A 13,261-nucleotide genomic window follows, 5' to 3' on the forward strand; every position below is an offset into this window, starting at 1 on the left:
TTAAGCAAACCACAATTCTTGGAGTCTGGATGTTGTAGGGAACTGTGGTTTGAAATTGTATAAGAAGCTACACCAGTGATGAACTGGATGCGTATGGGAAACGGAAGCAGGACATGAGCACAGTAGGACTCTCCCAACTTGTGATTCTTATTAAGTGGCAACCCACAGATCCCCAGAGTGCAGTCTGGCCAGGGCAAATGCATTGGGGCAGCATGTTATATAAATCCTAGGAATCACTCAAGGAAGTCTCTGTTTGGTTTTCATTTGTCTTTTTCCCCCTGATCAGTTTTTCTCTTCTGCATTTCAGCATTTTCCTGCAAAGCTGGCGAATTCTTGGACATGAAGAACCAGTCATGCATGCCGTGTGCAGAGGGCACATATTCTCTGGGCACTGGCATCAGGTTCGATGAGTGGGATGAGCTGCCCCATGGTTTTGACAACAAAGCAACCAACCTTGAAATTGATTACAGCTACTCAGAGTCCTTGGGAAACTGCAGCATGTGAGTGAGCTTGTTGCTCTCATTTCTGCTAGAGCACATCATTATCACATAGACTGCTGATTCTAAAAGCTAAACATGTTGTTTAAGTGGGGGTGCTTGTGAATTTCTCCACAGATCCTGAGGGTCTGAATTACCCAGTCTTGTTTTTGGAGCAGTATCTTGCTAGTCTCCTGCCTTTGATTTCCAGACTGCTGCACGTGCTCAGTTGATGCCATTCTCAATTGTAGCTTCCCCTCCCTCCTCACAGCTAGGTGATTCACATCAGCATGTATGCATATGGATTAAATCTCTGTGCAAAAAAGGAATCCTGATGTGGTTGCATCAAGGTTCAATTTTAAACTATGATTTAATCAATATGTATATGTGCTGGTGTGCATTAGTCACTTTAAGGGGGGGGGGGGGGAAGAGCCATGAACTGCAAATTGAGCAATGTGCCAAGTAAAAAACTAACTTTAGAATTCTCCAAGCCAAACCAAAAGGCAGGCAAAGCAGGATGTGGAACAGAGCAACCCCAGAGAATAGCGATGGGATGGATAGGGGAAATACTCTCTTCCCTAAGTTTGATCAGTTGCTGCACTATGTCTATAGTAGGGCTGGCCCAAGATGTTTTGGCATCAGAGGCGAACCACAAATGGTGCTCCCCCATGCCAGGGAACAAGGGGGGAGTGATGATCTACAGCAGGGGAAAGTGTGTATGTCGGGGGGGAGGGGTCTTGCATGAGGAAAGAGGCCCACTCTGAATCACGTTGGGCCAGTACAGAGCCAGGAGATCCCAAAGGGCAGTCCCTGCCACTTTCTTTCTAGGGGTGAGAGGGCACCAACAGCACCTCCTATTTGCTGAGAGCATGCAGTGGAGGCAGCATAGTGGTGCTGAGGAGGAGGAGGATGCAGATTCAGCATCCAAGTAGCCTGTCATAGCTGTTGCTGCCCCCATGGCAGCAGCAATGGACAATGCATTTTTTTGAGGCTGGATTTGCTGCATTTGTGGATCTTGCTACCTGAGGCAGCTTCCTCACCTTACCTCATAGGTGGGCCAGTTCTGGTATATAGATGAAATGGTAAGTTCATGTGCACCAGCACTCTAGCATTTCTGACATTTGGCACTCTCTGTGTGAGTGACAGTGTGTAAATTCTCGCAATGTGACCAGAATTCTTCACCAGAGTTAAGTAAATTAAATACATTTTGCATATATTTACTTACTGTGCATAATTCAGTTTGCTTCCCCTAATCATAAGAGACAAAGAGGATATATAATGCACTAAATCCCCATTTCCTGCCAGCTGAAATTCTGTTTCCCCTTTGCACCTGAGATTTCACTCATTTTGCAGCCATATAGACTAGACTCTCATTTTGGTTTGGTTTTTAAAAGGAAAGCCCAGGTTCCTGACTAGTATGGTCACACAGTGGTAAGATACAGACAGTTGATTAAGTTTTAATTGCAATAGCAGATTCTGTCATTGCTCCCACTGGGTTATTTTGACCTGCTAATTTTTACCTAGGGAACAGATATTGTGACTTTCTCATTTTTAAGTCCAGGGATTTGTTTGCTTACAAGACAGACAGCCATTTAATTTCTAAATAAAAAAGTACATTACTAGATTCTGACATTTTTATTGCTTTATGAATTATAGCCCCAGGAATAGTGCACAGCAGTATTGGGTTTTTAAAAACATTTAAAATTAAACAGACTTCACTGCAGAAATGTACCAGCATATTATTTTTCAGTAATTTCCTAAAGTATTGTAATGTGGTTAGTTTGTAAAATCAGTTCAAACCAGTATTTAATAGCTTTATTTTCTATTCTAATTTCTCCCCCTTGGAAGTGACAAAACTATAGGGGGTAGGAAATCAATATTTTGCAAAATGGGTACAAAGTGCTAAAGGAAAAGGAATAATTTTAACATTAGATGCCTTTATGTAAAGGCAAATGTGTGCCAGGGGAGCTGTGTATTATTTCTTTCATTTAAAGGCCATCTTTGAAATTTCAGTTTTTGCTTCTTAGCAGTAAAAGAAGATGGAAAAATAACTTCTACTGCAGGTTTTTAATATGAATCTCCATTCAATTTTAATGAGCACATTATTTTTTCCCCAATTTCGTCTGTCACTTCTAGTTTGCATCTTTTTAATTATGAAGAATACTATTAGTCAAATAGTATATAGAGAAGATTTGTTGTCAGTTATTTTAATTTCTCTTGACATGCCTTGTTTTACGTTCTGCTCTGAGATCTCTGCTCAAGCAGTCCAGACCACTATATATCTCCCTGTCTGGGAAAGGTTTGGATGAGACATAAGTAGGCCTCCCCCTGTAAAAAACTGCCTATATTGCTTGGGGGGGGGGGGTATGACTCCACACCAGCAGAAATACATCTGCCCACCCACAGATTGCTGGGCAGGTGAAAATGCACCCACCAGCAGCTAACCTTGTGGAGAACCCCAAAACGGGGGGCAGGATTACCCTCAGCAATGGAGACAGGAGGTGTGGTGGAAAGGGAGGGAGAAAACACCCACCTGGGGTAAAGGCAGGGACCCAAGCTCAATAGTGCTAGGAGAGAAACCAAATCCAGAGGTAATGGGAAGGAGGACAACCAACACAGCAAACTGCAGGGAGCAAAACTCAATGGTAGTGGGGGGTAATGAGTGGGTTCACATCCAGGGGAGTAAGTGTTCTGGTGGGTGCCAGAGGGGCACCAAGCATTAGGAAACAGCAGCTGATGGGGCAGGCAGAGGAGCTAATAAAAGGATGAAAGATGTGGAACTGTGGTGGGAGCATGTAGCTGGAGGAGGGGAGGAAGAGTTGCTGGGAGGGGCCCAGCCACAGGATGAAAGGAGAAGTGGTGGAAAGCCAAAGTGATTGATAGCTGGGGGTGCATTCAGAAGGCTGCAGAAATCCACAGGATTTCTAATATTATGGGCTGAAGAATTGCTTGCCTGTGCAGCCCCTATCATCCTCCCTGCCCTGGCAGGGGTTTCTGCCCAGCAACATCTTCCACCATGGGCAGCTTCTGATGGGTTGCACTACTTTGGTGACTGATTTATGGGATCAGGTCATGGAAGCACTGGTGTCTCATCGTCAGTTTTCTGAACACCCATTTGATCACCACATCGGTGGTACAGTGTGCCCTATAATAGTGCCTATCTGGAGTTACAGAGAAAGTGGCACATAAGTGCATTTAAGAGGATTGGCTCCCTCAGCCTCCACCATTGCATGACAGGTTCCACCTGCAAGCAATGGAATGACACCTTTGGTGCAATCAGGAAATGAGCCTGGGAACTAATCTGCTCCCCCATGATATTAATGGAGGCTTTGAACAAAGCCTTGGGGGCAGGTAAGAAGATCCTTGCCCATACCCCATCAAAGACATGGACAACAGCCAGAGTGATGTCGGTAATGTATCAGTGGCCTCGATTCCCAAGGATCTTGCAGGGATGGGAGAGGTGGTGGTGCAGTGCCAGCACCAGTGGAGGAAGCTGTGGCTGTGGCTATGGAGGCTGTCCAACCAGCTCAGCCTCTCCCCAATGTATCCCAGAGGTGGGTGTGCATTCTCTTTGTGGATGAGTTGCATCCTCTCTGCACCCTGGTTTCAGTGAGTATGTCTCGGCAGAGTTGCCAGGCACAAAGATCAGCACCATGGACAGCACTTGAGCTGTCTTCTGCTCACATGCATGCTGCACCTCTGAGGCCCAGTAGCCCTCATGGACATGGTGGTTGGCCTCCCGCTTGCTGCCTTGCTGGACGCTGTGGCTGCCATTCAACAGGGTAGGTCTGCACAAGATCCTGAGATGCCACTGCCTCAACCACCCAACAGACCGAGACCAGCACTTATGCCACCTATGGACCTGGACCATAGGAGACTGAGGAGAGGATAATCCTCATATGGGAGTGGGAGAACAATGAAACTCCTAGCAGCTTGGGAGGGGGCAGGCCCAATCCAGGGAACGTTGGGGTGAACGATGGGGGCAGTACCCTCTCCAATGCTAAGGATTTGTCTTTGGAGGGCAGCAACAGGGAGTGGAAAGGGGTGATCAGCAGTGACAGCAGGCTTCGTCTTGGGGATACTGCACTGTTGGTGGGTCATTGTCTGCTGGAGGTGAGGGATGCAGGAGGAATGGGAGGTGGCTTTGGAGGACGAGGCTACAGATAGCTTATTTGGATGAATCAAGAGTGAAGTAAGATGCTACAAACTTACAGATCAACTTCAAACAAGCATTCAATCAAGGAATTAAGCATATAAATCATGAAGCAGGGTTGTTAAGGTCTGGTGAATCTGTACAGATTTTCCTTTTCCTTACATGACCATCATAAATAAAGTTTCTCCTGCTGTGTTTGTGTTCCGCCTGCAGAAACACATCTCCTCAAATGCAATATTCCTCTAACAATAATACCTCTCAAATTCCTTGTCACTATCTTGGAGTTTTAGTTGTTACTTTCAGAACATGAGGCTTAATAGGGCTGTTTTGCCTGACTTGCTTTTCAGCTGGAATGTAAATCTTCAGATCTATACTCACCAAAATTCTTTCTACTTAATTGCATCTGCACCCCACCCTTTTCCCAAGGAGCTTAGGTTAGCATACATGGCTGTCCACCACCCATTTTACCCAGCTATCCCTTAAGGCTGAGACAGTGACTTGTGCAAGGTCCACCCAGGGAGCTTCATGGTCAAGTGTGGCCTTGGACCTGGATTTCCCTGGTCCTGGTTGGATTTTTAACCACGTTGGCTTTCAGTGCCTCTCTCCTGTGTTCTCTTCTGCACTGACAGTGATCCCACATTCACATAATTAGCACAATGGTGCAAAGCCTTTTTAAAGATACTGTGTGTAATGTGGGTGTGCTAATGTCTGCATATGAGTAAGGTGATGTGGAGGAGGAACCAACCCTTACCTTTTGTTTTGGAGCAGCCTGCCAGTGCATTTAATTAGAAACCGTGCATCTTGGAAAATTCATGTGGCATGCCTATATTCTTCCTTGCTGCTAGTCTGTTAATAGGAGGCAATGCAAACCTGCCCCTGTGTCTGTCTCCCCAGGTCAGGAAGGCTTAGAAGGGAACTGGTGTGGGGGCCTCTAGTTCTGAGGCAGGGATATCCAGATCCAATGGCTCTTCATGGTCGCTGGCAATATGGAGATCTTCTGAAAGATGCTGGTACTCTTTTGAAGAGAATCCAGGTCTGCGGTCTGGGCAGGGCTGACTCCTGACTCCTCCTACACATTGCACTCCACAAAGATAGGCCTATACTGTAGCTTCCTATGTTGTCAGTAGAACAGAAGTCTCTGTTCTGGTCCATTAGTGAAGATTGGAAGCCAACCTACCACCTTGACGTCAATTTAGATAGCTGTCCTAGCTGATCTCTGCCATAGCCCAGTCACCTGGAGTTGAGTCATTCCTGTTTTGAGATTACTTGTACTGTTTAATCCTGATAGGAAAATGGATGTTAAGCCTAAAACTGTTTTAGTGAGGGTATTTTGTGAAGCCTGGATTTGAAGGGGTACAGTGTGTTAGCTCTGCTTTACAAGCTCTGGGGCTTTAAGTCTGTCCATTGGCCTCAAATGCCCCGACCAGCGGAGCCCAGGACTGCCACCTTGTTTTCCTGCCTGGTGCTTTAATCATTTTGATGCTGAAGATAAGCTAGCGGAGACTCGTCAGGCAGAAGACGTTCTTTAAAGAGTGTTTTTTGCTAAAAAACTTAACACCATGGTGCTGAAAAGTGTTTGTGCAACTTGCAAATGTAACCTACTTCTCATATCACTTAAATTATTCATCAAACTTCTAAGCACAGTTGTAGAAGCAGAGGGGCAGATTATTACCATTGCTGGTTCGTCTCATTAAGTAAAGGTCTGTCTGGTTCCTCCAGTTTGCCTTAGATCCAGGATACCTTTCATGGAGTGGTGGCAACAATGCATGTGAAAGGTTCTGAGTTCCTCTTGCTGAAAAAAACAGGAGCAAGTCGCCTTTTTGTTTTCATAAATGTGTATGAAATCCCAAAGTATGCAGTTTATAGTATGTATTTTTGGCTTTTATCTCTCTTCTGCTGCAAAGCGAATAAGATCCTTGCATATTTTTTCAGACTGAAAATGATGAGCTGAGGGGAAGGAATGGGCTTCACAGGCTGTGGAACACATCTGATTGATCAGGAAGTGTAATTTGGGGGGATGAAGGGTTGTCTTAAGTCTGGAAGCAAACAGGCAGGTATAATATGGGGGGGGGAGAACAGGGTTGAAGAAGAACAGATGGTAAGAGAGACATGTGTAACTAGATGACAATGAGGACCTCACAAATACACACACAGAGAGAAAGAGACTTATAGTTCTTTCCCCTCTCACCACCACCACCCACCGTGGTTTTCTCTCCTCTGCCCCTCCTTCATGCTTGTCATTTGTCAGAGAAGCTAAAGGTGCCTCTTACCTTTCATTTCCGGGAGTCTTTACAGCCACCTTCACCCCATTACTGTCTGCACATCAGCGCAGGGCAAATCAGCGTCGCTACTCTTGGCCATGTTTTCCTGCTTCCACCTCCATCCAGTTTTATCACCCAAAGTGACACTGTTTGTCATTAGAAGCAAGCATGATGATAATCACCACAATTTCTTTTATTTCTTTTTGAATTAAGTAAACTGATGATGTGTGAAATTAAACCAAGTTTCCCTTAGGGCAGTATCATCAACCTTGAGATCCTGTCTGCCCCTCTAAAGTTTGAGACCTGCATGTTCCTCCACTGACTGCTTTGCCCATCCTTTCCCCTTCTTGCTATGATTCTGATTTTACTTCATAGTAGGCAGAGAAACAGGGTAGGGAAGAGAACTAGGACTGGGCTAAGAGGCACAAGAGATGCATCATCTGCCCCTGTCTTGGAGCAAGTGAAGGATATAGATTGAAGTTTTGGGTTAACACCTGTCCATTTTGGTTCTTACCTCTGCTTGCTGTCATTTTCATTTTCCCACTCCTTTTAATGAGAGAATAAACTGCACATCTCCAGCCTGTAAATTTGGGGTTTTCTATTTGAATGACACAATGGGGACATTCAGCTATTCCCCCCCCCCCCCCAGGTTTTAAGACCTGCCAAATTTCAGCCAGATTGGCAAAGGGTCTCCATTTTAGTTAAGACCCCCACATTCCTAAATCACCTTTGCCTTACATTACAACAGATGTAAAATAAGGGTGGGTGCATTTCTTTTTTCTTCTTCAGTTGCTTTAGAAATGATTGCACAAAACAGAACCTGTGCTTTGTCCCCTTGTAATTGCATCTATCATTCTGCAGCCTCATATTGTGGCCTAGCATATAATGAGAGTGTGATATACAGGGAATATACTGACCATTGTGGAATAGACTTGAATACGTCAGTATAAAATGCCAACATGGCTCAACTAAGTGCAGCCTGCTTAAGTGTTGTTGATCTCCAGATAAAATCAAAACTGGCACAGACTTATCTGGAGATCATGCAGTTTCTGGGCAATTTTGTATATTAGCTACAATGGTGGAACGAATCCTTCATAAATATTACACCCATATTTCAGTGGAGACATAACATCTGGCATTTGTGCTTTTAGCTTTCTTACCCATCTCTCCTGTTAATGTAACTCTCTTGTCATGTTTAGGGAGTGTCTGTTCTCTGGAACTGTACAGTAGCATTCCCTTAACGGCTGGGCTTTTCTCTTTGTTCTGTTCCAGGTCAACGTGGAGTCTTAAGGGAGATTACATTGCCTCCAACACAGATGAGTGCACAGCCACTCTGGTGTATGCTGTTAATCTGAAGCAATCTGGCACCGTCTCCTTTGAGTATATCTATCAAGACAGCAGCATCGTCTTTGAGTTCTTTGTATGTTTCCTATAACTCAGTCCACCTTGCTAATATTGCATGCAAAGTGAGGGAGGATTTCTTCTGGGCACTGTCTTTACCTATATGACCACCTCTGCACTAGTTTTCACTTTCGGGGCCTATCTGAAAAATGGATGTTGCATCTTGTTGCAGTCAAGGACAAGGATTCCTGGTATTTAAACCAGAAAACATGGAAGGAGGTTCGTTTTTGTGTTGCTGGCAATTCATTTAGCCTCCCACTGAACTGTTCCTTCTTGGACTTCATCCGGTGACAAATGAATTTTGGCAGCAGTTATTTTTGCAGTCCTTTCAAGACACAGCGGTTTCCCTTCTTTAGCGCTTCAAAGATAATGATGCTCATTTAAAACAACAGCATTATTACTTTGGCATCTCCTCTCCTCCCTATTCACTACAATACAGTAGCCAAGAAGACTTTTCCAACATTTATACCATCTCCAGGGCCATTAACATATACCACTGTGTTCTTTAAAGTGCACTTCAGATAACTTAAAAACTCCGAAGTGTACTGAGGTGCATTTTATCACAATTTCTTCCATAGAAGTGGCTCTTCCTCTACATTGCTTTAAGAAAGTGGGTAGATACAGGAATGGTTGCCTTGAGTGCCAAAATGGACACAAAACCATTTAACTTCTTAAAAATCTCTGAACAATGTGCTTTAGATTTGCTGCTGGAGAATTAGTTAGGGCACTTTCTCCATCTTGTACTTTGTAGGAGCCCAGAGAAACCTACAGCAGATTGGAGGTGTTTTTAATTGTTTTTGTGTTTTTTGCGTTTGATGTATTGTGCTTTTGTTTTTGCTTTTTTATTATGTAATTTTGTATTCTCCTTTTTTCTTTTTTCTTTTTCCTTTTCTTTTTTCTTTTTTGTATAATTTCTAAATGTTTAATAATTTATTTATTTTTAAAAAGAGAAACCTACAGCAGCTTATCTTTCCAGCCTTTAAAGCTATGCATACATTCTCTCTACACTACAGCATTAGAACTTGGTCCTACAAAAGAGTTTTGCCCTCCAGCAGCAAAAATGTTAATTTTACTGTGATATCTTAAGCTGACTACTACAAATCAACTTATTTACCCCGTGCATCCTCATCCCAGGTTCTCATTTCTTGCAGATTCAGAATGACCAGTGCCAGCCAACTGTAGAGGAGTCGCGATGGATGAGAACCACAGAGAAAGGGTGGGAGACGCACACTGTAAGTGCACAGAGCTCCTTAACTGTGCTTATGGCCAGCAGGGGCTTGGAGAAGGAGACCTGTGTCTGCTTCTGGGACTCAGTACTGAAGTCCCAAACGGTACAGCCTTTCAGTATCAGCTGGGACTTGAACTGTCTGTGCTTTGAACATTTGCAGGTGGAGCTGAGTCAGGGCAACAATGTTCTGTTTTGGAGAACGACAGCCTTCTCTGTGTGGTCCAAAACTCCCAAGCCTGTGTTGGTGAGGAACATTGAGATTACAGGTTTGTGTTTGGTTGGTGCATGTCTCGGGTCTGATGCCACTGTGCAAGCTGTCATTGTGCCCAGCAGCGGCTAAAATGTTTTTTTCCCCTCTCTTGCACTGCTATCCAACCTCACCCCTTTACTCCCCCCTGTTCCCTAGGAGTAGCCTTCACTTCTGAATGCTTTCCCTGCAAGGCAGGCACCTACACAGCCAAATTAGGTTCTTCCTTCTGCCAGCCATGCCCAGCAAACTCCTACTCCAGCAAAACAGCTACTTCCTGCCACCAGTGTGAGCCAGCAATGTACTCAGGTAAGCACCTTAGCTAATTATCAGAAAACTTATGAAGGAGGCTGATTTATGACTTTGGAGTATAGGAAGCTTGCTCAATATTGTCTACACTGACTGGCAGTGGCTCTCCAGGGTTTCAGGGAGGATCCCCTACCTGGGGATGCTGGGGATTGAACTTGGGACCTTCTATATACAAGGCAGGGGCAGTACCACTGAGCTATGGTCTATTCCCATAGCTTTACTTAGCAAAAGTATCACATATCCCCAGCTGTTTGCCCAGCTTCCAAGTTCAGTTGAATATGCTTCCTAAACCTTCCTGCCAGCTTAGAACCCATTGCACCTGCTCTGACGAAGAAAAACCAATGGCTCTCCTTTCTCCTCTTCAAAAATGTAATTAATGTAGCCATGTTCTTTCCCCTGTTTCTGTAAGAGGCTAAGTCTGCAGTGTTGGGTACTGCTTTTGCTTTTGCTTGTAATGATTTGGCATCAACCCTTTGATCTCTCTCTCTCTCTCTCTCTCTCTCTCTCTCACACACACACACACACCACACACACACACACCATTTTCTTTCTCCCAGTAACATTCACAAGCATGTGAAACTGAAGGGGAGAGGAGGGAAAACAGTAAGTGAAGATGAAACCAAAAGCCTGCGGTAGCCAGTGTAGTGCCCACCCAGATGAGCCTCAATCAGCCCAAACCAGCATAGACAGTGGGTCAAAGATGATGGGAGCTCCTGGGAGACAGCCCATTAGCTATCCTTGCCAAAAGCTATTTCTAAGCAGTTTCCATTAACACAAGCACCAAGAAGTATTGTTTTAACTTCCTCCTGCCTTATTGATAGTGAGGCATTTAAAAGTGCAGTTATTTAAATTCCCTTCATCGTTGGAGGGTGTTGTTGGCATGCTTAGAAGCATTTATTATTGCAAGCTGGAAGCATAGGGAAACCCCGCCCCCAGCTTTTGCATGCCCACTTGGGTGCCATTTTCCTTCTTCCCTGGGCATTTGATAAGTTTGAGAAAGTTGGGGTGGGGGGGGGGAGAGAACTTGCAAGCCCAGCCTGGATCTATATGAGCTTTGGAAAATTACTGGGGAAATCTTGAGCTTTTTCAGAGAATTCTCCAAATGAAAGTTTGGAAAGATCTAGCCCATTAAATGTAGGCACATTTTTATCCTCTTCGTGGAAAGTAGGTCTAAGTCTCAAGCAGATTTTTGATCTGTAGTTCTGTGTTTTTGGGAGAAATTTTACACAGCTGGATTTGGGGCATTGTTCTCATGTATTGCTCTCTGCATAATGAGGGTTACGTTTGTTAGGGCCTTCATGCTTTGAGCATAATTTGCTCAGTTCTGTGGAACTCTGCCTTGCAGAAAGACTTGGAAAGTTACTCTCAAATTACTGCCTCATAGCAATTTCATTCCTCTTTGTGGTTGCTTAGAATCACAGAATTGTGGAGCTTGAAGGGACCACGGGGGTCATTTTGTCCAACCCCCTGCAATGCAACAATCTTTTGCCCAGCATGGGGCTTGAACCCATGACTCTTGAGATTAAGAGTCTCATGTTCTACTGACTTAACTATCTCAGGCTTGCATCATATCTGGCGAGTGCAATATCAGTGTTGTCTGTTCCCCTATAAGAAGTGGCAGCAGTTGGCACATCAGACTGCAGCATTTTGATTGGTTGCTGTCGTGCAGGAAGACTTTGACTTGATCAGCTTCAAAACCTTATGCTTGAAGCATTTTACCAGGCTGCTGGAAACTATAGGAGGAGATGGTGGACCTTGGGTTTCCCCTTTCCTCCATGGGAAGAGAGTATTCAACTTAATGACAAAATGCTCCATCTTCAGGGCAAAATCCCTGCAATTTCCTCATCAATTGCTGCCACTTTTTCTTACCCTAAAAGGGCTGGGACCTGCCTGCTCCTTTAACATGATACAAAAATGTGTTCTTTGTTCCCGTCAAATCCAATTGTCTTAAGCAAATATAAGGCAAATGGCTTCTAACAATTTCTAGGAGAACAAATGTTGGAACTGAAGCCTGAAACGACCTGTACATCTGCAAACATGCACACACTGCCCTTCTCATTGCTCCGGTTAAATACACTGAATAGATTTATGGTATCCGTGATTAGTACCTGCTACACGGAGATAAAATATGGGCATGTGTGTGAGATGGGCATGGCACCTTTCTCAAGTTGCTGCTGAGTTGTTGCTAGATTGATTCTTTCATGCTCACGTGGTTTTAACCATTGTTTCCTCTTTTCAATAAAGAACCAGGTTCAGCATCATGCAAGCCACGCCCAGCTTGCACAGATAAGGATTATTTTTATACTCATACAGCCTGTGATACCAATGGAGAGGTAATTCACCTTCTGGATTTCCTTGTTTGTGATGGTGGTGTTTAAATAGTGAAAATTTCTTGTTTAGCTTTTTGACGTACACAGCTATAGAGCTTACCTTTAACAGAAAAGACTCTACTGCAAAGCATTGTACATGCTTTAATAAGCAGGGACATAAGGAGTCACTGAGCACGCAGGAATATAAAGGAGTCAGGCCCTGAAGATGGCATGGCTGGCTAAGCCTACCCACCTCTTTTAATAAGCAGAACCCACTGCTGCTGGTTTCTCCTTATTAGAAGAGGTGTGTGGCCTTGGAAAGGCCTCACCTCCTTGTCTACCTCAGGAAGAGGGAAGTGGCTACAGCGGGATGTGGCATGAACCTGCCGGCTGCCTTCTCTTGGTGGTGGTATGTAGGGACGAAGGAGAGAAACTTGTTCTTCCCATCATCATGCCGCCACCACCAAGAGAAGGAAGCCTAAATGGGACACAAAGGGGAGAAACACTTTCTCCCCTTTGTGTCCTGTCTCAGAGAAGGAAGCCTGTGCAGGATTCCTTGCAGTGACAGACTTTGGGGTCTCCTGCCCTCTGGGGCAAAATGTATCACGCCGGCACTGGCACCTGGTCACTGTGAAAGCAGAATGTTGGGGTAGTTGGGTCAATTCAAGCAAGGCTCTTCTTATCACTGCTGTGTGCAAAGAGCACCCCCATGTGGACCATTTCATACTGACAGTATATTACTAAACTTGGGGAGGGAACTCAGAACACCCGGGAGTAAGAGGAGGAGGAGCTAAAATGTCAGGGCTTCTTTCCTGGAATATCCTCATAATGCTTTTTGCAGATGGGCCGAGAGCCGGTGTAATTGTTGTTCATGTAA

At 44.6% G+C, this 13,261-nt stretch overlaps 1 protein-coding gene across 3 annotated transcripts in view; it reads left to right on the forward strand.

Moving 5' to 3' along the window:
- The window catches only part of ELAPOR1 (endosome-lysosome associated apoptosis and autophagy regulator 1), a 55,022-nt gene that overhangs the window by 23,763 nt on the left and 17,998 nt on the right, over positions 1-13,261 (forward strand). For all 3 annotated transcript variants that reach the window (XM_083445662.1, XM_083445660.1, XM_083445661.1), the window contains exons 3-8: positions 308-500; positions 8,163-8,310; positions 9,443-9,523; positions 9,680-9,785; positions 9,926-10,075; positions 12,320-12,408. In XM_083445662.1, the coding sequence (XP_083301788.1) occupies positions 340-500; positions 8,163-8,310; positions 9,443-9,523; positions 9,680-9,785; positions 9,926-10,075; positions 12,320-12,408 (735 nt within the window). In that variant the 5' untranslated portion in view covers positions 308-339. The remainder of the gene's footprint in view (positions 1-307; positions 501-8,162; positions 8,311-9,442; positions 9,524-9,679; positions 9,786-9,925; positions 10,076-12,319; positions 12,409-13,261) is intronic.

Source organism: Podarcis tiliguerta, assembly GCF_965153285.1.
Source record: "Podarcis tiliguerta genome assembly, chromosome: 6".
Classification (NCBI taxonomy): Eukaryota; Metazoa; Chordata; class Lepidosauria; order Squamata; family Lacertidae; genus Podarcis; species Podarcis tiliguerta.